This window comes from Achroia grisella, unplaced genomic scaffold (assembly GCF_030625045.1).
Source record: "Achroia grisella isolate CSIRO2021 unplaced genomic scaffold, CSIRO_AGI_Agris_v1 utg2470, whole genome shotgun sequence".
In the NCBI taxonomy this organism is placed as follows: Eukaryota; Metazoa; Arthropoda; class Insecta; order Lepidoptera; family Pyralidae; genus Achroia; species Achroia grisella.
This window is the reverse complement of record NW_026712738.1, coordinates 312,139-322,337: the sequence shown is the minus strand read 5'-3', so window position 1 is coordinate 322,337 and position 10,199 is coordinate 312,139. Positions and strand designations below refer to the sequence as shown.

General features: G+C 35.2%; 1 protein-coding gene across 1 annotated transcript; it reads right to left on the bottom strand.

Moving 5' to 3' along the window:
• Window positions 1-1,526: 1,526 nt before the first annotated feature.
• LOC131842737 (alpha-tocopherol transfer protein-like) lies at window positions 1,527-7,867 on the bottom strand. The gene is made up of 6 exons (XM_059191301.1): window positions 7,735-7,867; window positions 5,829-5,982; window positions 4,817-4,975; window positions 3,268-3,361; window positions 2,637-2,853; window positions 1,527-1,681 (listed from the first exon to the last, which is right to left on the bottom strand). Exons 1-6 carry the CDS (start codon window positions 7,865-7,867, stop codon window positions 1,527-1,529), a joined length of 912 nt encoding a protein of 303 aa, XP_059047284.1.
• Between the last annotated feature and the right edge of the window lie 2,332 nt (window positions 7,868-10,199).

Below are 10,199 nucleotides of genomic sequence, written 5' to 3'. Positions count from 1 at the left end.
ACCATTTACCATCAGATAGGCCGTATGCTTGTTTGCCTTAAAAAAAGACAACTAATATAAATAGTTACATAGAAAATATCCAGACCGATACAAATAATCATACTAATGAATACAAATGTTTGTAGTGATGAATCGAAACCACGACTTCGGAAGTAAACATTTTTTTTATAACACAGGGGACAAACGAGCATGCGGCTCACCTGATGGTAAGTGATTTTTTTTTTTATACCACTTAGGTGGCAAACAAGCATACGGCCCATCTGATGGTAAACGGCTACCGTAGCCTATGGACGCCTGAAACACCAGGGGTGTCACATGCGCGTTGCCGACCCTTAAGAAACCTTAATATACCCTTCTTGAAAACCCCCATGCTGTAGTCTCTCGAGATTGAAGCATCCGCAACACCAGGCGAATTGCAAGTACGTTGTCGGCCTTTTAAAAAGGCATAAGCTCTTTTCTTGAAGATTTCAATATCGTATCGGTTTGGAAATACCATTGCTGGAAAGTGATTCCACAATGTGGTTGTGCGAGCCAAAAAGTTTCGAGAAAACCGCACTGTGGAAGACCGCCATTCATCCAGATGATTAGGATGCTATTTCAGTTTCTGGCGGGTGGTACGGTGGTGAAACTCAGCAGCTGGTATTAATCCGAACAATTCCTCAGAACACTCCCCGTGATATATGCAGTAGAAAATGCACAGAGATGCAATATCTCGCCGCAAAGCCAATGGGTCGAGTCTGTCACATAGACGTTGATTACCAATGATTCTGGCTGCTCGGTTCTGAATGCGGTCAAATGTTTGTATCGGTCTGGGTCCTTTCTATGCATATTATGTATGTATTTACAAAACAATATCTAAAGTATTTATATCAATTGTGTAGTACCCATAACACAAGCTCTGTTTACCGTGGGACTAGATGACGCTGTATCAATTGTCCATGGTTATTTATATTTATATATAAGCTACTCTCCCCGACTTTGTCTGGGTGTACATGTATATATAGAGCAAGAGCCCACGACGGCCAGACATACGTCATTTTAGTAAACGTGAAAGTTCTTGTATGTGTGTCCCCAACACAGGTAAGAACGATCCCCAAACATGAAGTTCAGCTTTATTAAAATGACGTAAGTTTATTTCTAAAATAGTATAGTTTAGGGGGGTCCGGCGGAGGGTTGGAACCACACTAAGTGTCTGGCAATGAGCATCGCAAGTTATAATAATGCTACAAACAATATATGAAAATATGGAGTTTCTTAAAATAAGGAATTTGATATGAAATTTTTTACACCTTTGTTACCTGTTACCTGCCAAAGGAACCACGATCCAGATTTCATGTTTGGGGATCGTTCTTACCTGTGTTGGGGACACACATACAACAACTTTCACGTTTACTAAAATGACGTATGTCTGGCAGTCATGGTCTCTTGGGCTAATATATAACATTTTGAATCGGTCTATCTATTAAAAAAAACTTTTAGACTTTGTTGTATACTATGTAATGATGATATATTATTAAGATAGTAGTTCAATCTATATCTAATTTCTTGAAACTACCCTGTATACTGAATAAATCTTCAACTGTGGTCGCTTTGCCACAAGGCCGTAGACTCTGATTGACTCTCCGTAGAGCTTCCTCATCAAAGAATTTCTGGTTGGCTTTCAGGCGAATGAGCAGCTCATCTAAACATATAATAATACATATAAATAAAATTGGAGTGTCTGTTTAATATTGAGATAACCGTTTTTTACTACATGCATATGAATATAAGTACGGTACATACACCAAAAAACATTTTTTACAATTTTTGTTTTTTACTAATCTCTGATGCATATTAATATAAATACTTTTATTTTTACAATTTTTGTCTGTCTGTTTGAAATAACCGTATTTTACTAGGTACATGCATATGAATATATAAATACGGTACATAATAACTTTTTTTTACTGAAATGGCTGGACCGAATTTGACGGAACATTTTTTGGCAGGTAGCTGATGTAGTAAGAAAGTAAGTATCTACTTTTATTTTTAAAAAATAAAGTCAAATTCCACGTGGACGAAGTAGCGGGAACAAGTCGGAATAAATATAAAACATAAATTAAAGGCACGAAGTATAAGTTCTCTGAAATGGCAACACCTGAGTAGTATTAGGCATCACATGATAACGTGATAATCATAGTATCATCTTATTATTTACTATTCAATGTACTATTTTTTTGGTGGTAAATAAGCATACGGCCCATCTGATGATAAACTACGCCTATTTACGCCTGAAGCACTAGAGGTGTCATGTGCCAACCCTTAAGACACCTTCATATTACTATTCAATATGCCATTTTTTTTATTAACCGGCGGCAAAGAATCATACGGCCCATCTGATGATAAGCCGTAGACTATAGACGCTTGAAACACCAGGGGTGTCACATGCGCATTACCGACCCTTAAGAAACCTTAACCTCTTCTTGAAAAACCCCATACTCTAACCTGTAGAGAAAACCTCAGCAGTAACCTAAGTATATTCGGGAGAAGCTCCCGTTTCAATTCACCATCATCATCATCACTGCAGTCCGGAAGACGTCCGCTGGACATAGTCCTCCCCCAAAGATCCCGTTTCAATTATATGAAAAAAAACTTACTTTTGATGGTCTCATAATCCTTATAGTCTCCTCCGATGTTCTTGGGCATTGCCTTCTTCGGGACGTACTTGTAGAGCGTGTCAGACCCGACCTGATGGATATGCACCATATCCGCCAGGGCCTTGCTCATGAAGGGCTTCAGCATCATCATCAATTTGTCCATAAACGATGGTGCGTTAAGGAAGTGCACGCTTTTCAATTTCACCAACATGGCTTCCTGTGACGTCAAGCAAGATCTCTATTAACCTTTATGCTCAATTAGTTTCGGTATGTTATCAGTGTTTCCATCACCAGAGAGTCAGTCAGAGATGTAACCTGACAGACAATGTTTACTGGTCCTCAATTAGTTTCGGCACAGATAACATAATATTACATAGTTTCGGTATGTTATCAGTGTTTCCATCACCAGAGAGTCAGTCAGAGATGTAACCAGGTAGACAACGTTACATAGTATAAAATAAAGTCGCTATCGCTGTCTGTCCCTATGTATGCTTAAATATTTAAAACTACGCAACGGATTATGAAGCGATTTTTTTAATAGATAGAGTGATTCTAGAGGAAGGTTTATATATATGATACATGTATACCCGTGCAAAGCCGGGGCGACTAGCTAGTTGACAATAAAACTCACTTGCAAAAAATACAACACTATTCGTATATGCATCAGTTCCAGTCTCGCCAAGTGTCCAATAACAGCCTGGTCCATATCTATTAATATAATAAACCTGAGGACAAATTAATATAATAAATAAGGTTGAAATCGTACTATTTATCGAACTTAGTATGATTCGTTTCATCATGTATTTTATTATTTGTATTTTGTGTAATATATGTAGATATCTATAGTAATTGTATATGTATGTATATATATATATATATATATATATATATATATATATAACTTTTATTAATGTTTATTTTATTTATTATTGTATATTTTATTATAATTATAATATAATTAGAACTTTATTTAATATGTTGAATTTTAAATATTTTATTTTTCTCAACTTTTGGAGGATTCAACATAATAGTTTTAATTGCACAGGTGTTACCTACTCAGTACTAGCTATGCCACATTGTTGGGTTGACTGGTAGAGATCTCTCTTAGAGATAAGTCCACCTTTGCTCACTCTGTATATGTTTAAGTGTAGAACTGTATTTAAAAGTGCAATAAAGAATATATAAATAAATGTAAACAAAATGTTACAAGAATATTATTTATGTTTTATACGTATAACTAGCTTTTGCCCGCGGCTTCGCCCGCGTTAAGAAGTATTACTATTAAGTATAGTTTCTGCGGCTTTACAGTACTTTCATACAAACTTTCATCCCCTTGGGGGTAGAATTAATCAAAATCCTTTCTTAGCGGATGCCTACGTCATACCATCTACCTGCATGCCAAATTCCAGCCCGATCCGTCGAGTGGTTTGGGCTGTGCGTTGATAGATCACTATGTCAGTCACCTTTGAGTTATATATATTTAGATTAGTAAAAATCACGGGATCTTTACCACGTTTTATATTTAGTAGCTGATAGGGGATGTAAATTTGTTTAGACTAAATGTGCATGTGACAGCTATTATATCAGTAGTACTACTTTTTTTCTTTTTATCCTCATATTCGTCCATCTCCTTTTTAATGATGGAACAGGCAAAGATCCAAAGACCGTACAGCCTAATATAGTACTTTTAGATACATTCATATTTCTACATTTAATGCCTAAAAGCCAAAGCTTATGTAAAATTATTAATTATAATTTCATTATTGCTTTCATTCAAAATTATCTTATCCTTGCATTAAATATTTACCAGTAGCTATTATACAGTAACATTAAAAATTTATTCAATAATTTGCATGTCCATAAATTGGAGCAATTAAACAGTTGCCAATAATATTATTATCTGGACATATTACCTAATATCTAACTGTATCATTATATAGTATAAAACAAAGTCGCTGTCGCTGTCTGTCCTTATGTATGCTTAAAACTTTAAAACTACGCAACGGATTTTGATGCGGTTTTTTTAAAAAGATAGAGTGATTCAAGAGGAATGTTTATATATATAAATATATATAACGTGTACACCCGTGCGAATCCGGGGCGAGTAGCAAGTAATATATATAATACGTAAATAAAATTTCATTTCAATTTAAAAATAAAACTTTTCATCGTGCACTCACCCCGGCCACGTGCCTTCCTCGAGCTGCCATAGTTCGAACATCATCATGAACACTCGTACTGAGTCGGCGAACATAAAATTCTTAGGGTCCGTATCCAGCAGTCTCATGTACGCTGCACGGTACCCCTCCGGTGTCGGTGTAGGTAGAGCAGCAAACAGACTAAAAGTAACAAGATTCATTCATTAAACCAATTCCAAATTCCTCTTATTAGAAAAAAATAGTATAGTGGACCCGCGGTAATCCGGCCCCTCTTGTAATCCGACATTGTCTATTATTTGTTATTGAATATTACTTTGACAATATACTTCAGAGTGCATATACATACATACATATATAACATAGAATCTTATCACTGGATCTGTAATTTGTCGGATTACAATATACTCTTTTGTAAAAAATTCCGGACTATAAGCAGGGGACCCTTAAGCAGCACTCTATAATCCGACAAATACGATGGTCTGACACTGCCCTGCAAAACGTTTGTCGGATAACCGGGGGTCCACTGTATATGTATATAATATAAAGAATCATCGTTGGATCTATAATTTGTCGGATTACAAGGTACTCTTTTGTAAAAAAATTCGGACTATAAGGGGTCTTAGGCAGTATTTCTTAGTAACTAGCTGTTCCCGCGACTTCGTCCGCGTGGAATTTAACTTTATAACAGTGAAAAGTGTTGTATATATATAAACGATGTTTACAACAGTTTGTAAACATGTACAACATTTATTTGAAAAGAATACGAGCTGAGTTTCTTGCAATAAATATTTTTTCTAATTATTTAATTGAATTAGTGCTAATTTGGTAGTTTATATTCACATACTTAAACTTAAATTGTCAGTTCTTCTCATCTCGAAATCATTCTGAACTGTCGGTAGATTTGACATATCATAAGAGTCTGTAATAGACCTACAAGAATACAGATATTTGAATTTTGATTTTAATTTACATTTGCCATCAGATGTGCCCTTACTTTGCTATTCAATTTACATAAAGAAACGAAGTCACTTACATTTTATCTATTGTGAACTCCATTTTCTTATCTATCCTTCTGTCCTTGAAGAACGTAGTGAATAGTGTTTTCAGGGTGTAGTGTAGATCTAACACTTGCTTCGAAACCTCCTGGCTTTTCTCGCAGCAATGGAATATAATAAATAGATCCAGATCTGAAAAAAAACACTAAATGTGATCGTTTGCATACTCCTCCGAAACGGCTTGACTGATTCTCATGAAATTTTGTGAGCGTATTGAGTAGGTCTGAGAATCGGCCGACATCTATTTTTCATCCCCCTAAATGTTAGGGGTAGTCCACCCCTAATTTTTTATTTTATTTTAAGGCAAAACAACGTTTGCCGGGACAGCTAGTGTATTATAATATTTATTAATTGTACATAGTGATATTCTATTTGTGTATTTAGAACTCTTGCATTACCGTTATTCGCTAAATATGTCCAATATCACAGCGTTAGGTTGGCTGGAAGAGATCTATTTCAGAGATAAGTTCACTACTGCTCACATTTTTATTCATAAATATGTTGTTTCTTACTATATACATATATAATTGCAATAAAGAATATATAATATGTTTTTTTCATATGCATTTAGTGAAAATCTCTTCATTTCAAGTTACAAACACACAGTTCCATTTTATTGATTAACTAGCTTTTGCCCGCGGCTTCGCTCGCGTTAATTGATCCCCTTAGGGGTGGAATTTACCAAAATCCTTTCTTAGGGGATGCCTACGTCCTAGTAGCTTTATGCATGCAAAGTCTCAGCCCGATAAAATTGACAAAGTTTCACTTTTATTTTATCCCCTTGGGGGTAGAATTAATCGAAATCCTTTCTTAGCAAAAGCTTACGTCATAACTTCTACCTGCATGCCAAATTTCAGCCCGATCCGTCCAGTGGTTTGGGCTGTGCGTTGATAGATCACTATGTCAGTCACCTTTGAGTTATATATATTGATTAATAATTAATATAGGTTACTGTTCCATTACAAACAGAGTACAAATGTATATATCATGCGAGAAATCGAACCCGCGACCGTTGAAAGTAAGCCGGTGTGTTAAAGCGTCACACTATCGAGACCGTCAAAGAAACAGTTCTTATATGTAATTTCCAAGAGTTATTTTTTTTTTGGACAATTCACACAGCGATATCTAGACCCAAGTTAAGCTAGCTAAAGTTTGTGTTATGGGTACTAGACAACTGATACAAATACATAGATATTTTTTTTTCGTAAATACATACATATTATACATAGAAAACACCCAGACCGACACAAACAATTATACTCATGAATACAAATGTTTGTGCCGTGCGAGGAATCGAACCCGCGACCATCGGACGTAAAGCGGTGTGCTAAACCACTAGACCACCGAGGTTTCATAGTAATAATATGATTAATAACAGGTACGGACAAGGATCCCGGATGGAACGGATACAGTGTTGCAATATCACGTTATTAAATTACTACAGTTAAATATAGAGTAGAAACGATTGAACATGCAAAGACAATAGTGATGGGGCAGTTAATTTGTATTTTTTATCAAGGCGTAACTGTGTTGTTGTATCTCCCGGTTCAACTTTTCAACCGTAAGGATCAGCTGTTTTTGAGATTAGCAAGAACAAACAGTCAGTTTTAACAAACAGTCAGTTTTACTCGCTGAGAACGATATAAATACGATACTTACACCAAAATAACATTTTTTACAATTTTTGTCTATCTGTTTGTTTGTTCCGGCTAATCTCTGAAATAGCTGGACCGATTTTGATGGGACTTTTCTTGGCAGGTAGCTGATGTCATAAGAACTAAGTTAAGCTACTTTATTGAAAAAAAATATTTATTTCGATTTAAAAAAAAATTAAATGCGACTCAGAAGCCGTAGGTAACAAAAGGTATAAGGTATCCACGTTACCTGTGAATTTATCTCCAGGCAAGTGGGGCTGTGTCTTCAGCCACTCTCTAAGTTTCTTAATATCCTCGGGCGATATATCTGGATTTTTCTCGTACTCCTTCTCTATAGGCAACTGTTGGACAACTCCTGCCATCTTCTCTTCTAGAATAACAATAAATAATAGTTAAATAGGTTTTAATATGAATCAGTTTATGCTACACTAGCTTTTGCCCGCGGCTTCGCTCGCATTAATTTAACCCCTTAGGGGTGGAATTAATCAAAATCCTTTCTTAGGGGATGCCTACGTCATACTCGTAGTAGCTTTATGCATGCAAAGTCTCAGCCCGATCGGTTTGAAATTGACAAAGTTTCATACAAACTTTCACTCCCTATTTTATACCCTTGAGGGTAGAATTAATCAAAACCCTTTCTTAACGGATGCCTACGTGATAACATCCACCTGCATGCTAAATTTCAGTCCGATCCGTCCAGTGGTTTGGGCTGTGTGTTGATAAATCACTATGTCAGTCACCTTTGAGTTATATATATTTAGATAAAGTTTTACTTATTTCGACAGTCAGCTCCTGACTACGGCTACAAAAATCAAAATGCCTAGAGAGGGCTGACGGAAATCCATATCTCTAACATAAAATAAATATCTTATATATATATATACATATTCGGAGGAGTATGGGAACGAAAACTGTGACACGAGAATTTTATATATAAGAAATATTTATACCAGTTGTCTAGTACTCACAACACAAACTTTGCTTAGCTTAAAACTAGATGATGATTAAATATTACGTCAAGTCGATCCCAAATGCAAGATGAATGTTAGAAATTATAAAGAATAAAACTCATATAATAACATATATGTATTATATATTTTGACGCTTCGCTTGTCATCTCAGGGTCGTGTCTCATTTAAATATAGTGATGTAGTGGAAATAATGACGAACATTTTACTTCAATCACAAATGATTATCTCTACTCATATCTGTACCTATATATATTGATAATAGAAAAATTATTAGTAATTGAAAATTATTATTATTTTCTGTTCAGCAGTCAAACAGATCGATACTATTGAAAATTATTATTATTTTCTGTTCAACAATCAGACAGATAGAGTTACTTCCGCATTTATAATATGCTATCTACTCGCCCCGGCTTCGCACGGGTGTACATGTATTATACATATAAACCTTCCTCTTGAATCACTCTATCAATTAAAAAAAACCGCTTCAAAATCCGTTGATTAGCTTTAAAGATTTAAGCAATACATAGTGACGGACAGACAGCGACAGCGACTTTGTTTTATACTATATAATGATATTAATATGGATAACTCACCTTATTGAATTAGACAATGACCATAGCAATAGTGAAAAGGAAAATAAAATAATAATAATATTATTGAACAATTCTGTTGTAGTTTTATTATATTTGTATATAGATAAAATGAGGAACAAGCATATGGCTTACCTAGGCCTATGCACGACAAAAATCTGCAGATTCTGCCAAACTGAAGAGGAAACGACACTACACATCCTATGTGGTTGTAGCCCACTCATGCATAAACGAAATATCTCCTTTGTAAAGTTTACAGTCTTTCCCGAGGAGATAAAAATGATCGCTCCGAAGAATATCCTTCAATCTTCAAATCTTGTTACTGACGGGTCTAGGTAGCAAACTTTGAAAAAGGACGAGCACAATGAATCTATGTAGGTCAAAGTGCTACAGGTTCAGGTATATGACAATAGCCCAAATAACCCAATAGGTAAAAGAAATAAAGACTTGGTATATGGAGAAAATATAGTATTGACAATAGAACAGAAGAGAAGTAACAAACAAGAATCTAAATATATAAAACTCAAAGGTGACTGACGTAGTGATCTATCAACGCACAGCCCAAACCACTGGACGGATCGGGCTGAAATTTGGCATGCAGGTAGATGTTATAACGTAAGCGTCCGCTAAGAAAGGATATTGATTAATTCTACCCCTAAGGAGATAAAATAGGGGCTGAAAATTTGTATGAAACTTTGTCAACTTTAAACCGATAGGGCTGAGACTTTGCATGCATAAAGCTATTATGACGTAGGCATCTTCTAAGAAAGGATTTTGATAAATTCCACCCCTAAGGGGATAAATTTACGCGAGCGAAGCCGCGGGCAAATGTAGTGTACAATAAAATAACTATAATTTTAAATACAAATTTAGAATATAAAATACACTTGTGATTAGCTAGTTACGACAAAATTCACACAGCGCCATCTAGTCCCAAGTTAAGCAGAGCTACTACTTTTTTTTGTAAATATATACATAGAAAACACCCGGACCGATACAAATAATCATACACATGAATACAAATTTGACGTTCATAATCGGCTAATGAGTCCTACATGAAAAATTTTTTTTTTAATTTGAAATTGAATTTGATATATGTAAATAAACTGGCACTGACAATTTTTTAATAAAAT

Excerpts from the sequence above, each read along its gene's own strand:
- LOC131842737 (XM_059191301.1), bottom strand. The coding sequence starts at position 7,867 with ATGGCAGGAGTTGTCCAACAGTTGCCTATAGAGAAGGAGTACGAGAAA. Across the intron at positions 5,983-7,734 it reads GCCTGGAGATAAATTCACAG|ATCTGGATCTATTTATTATA; the intron begins GTAACGTGGATA and ends GTTTTTTTTCAG. Across the intron at positions 4,976-5,828 it reads GAGTTCACAATAGATAAAAT|TCTGTTTGCTGCTCTACCTA; the intron begins GTAAGTGACTTC and ends TGTTACTTTTAG.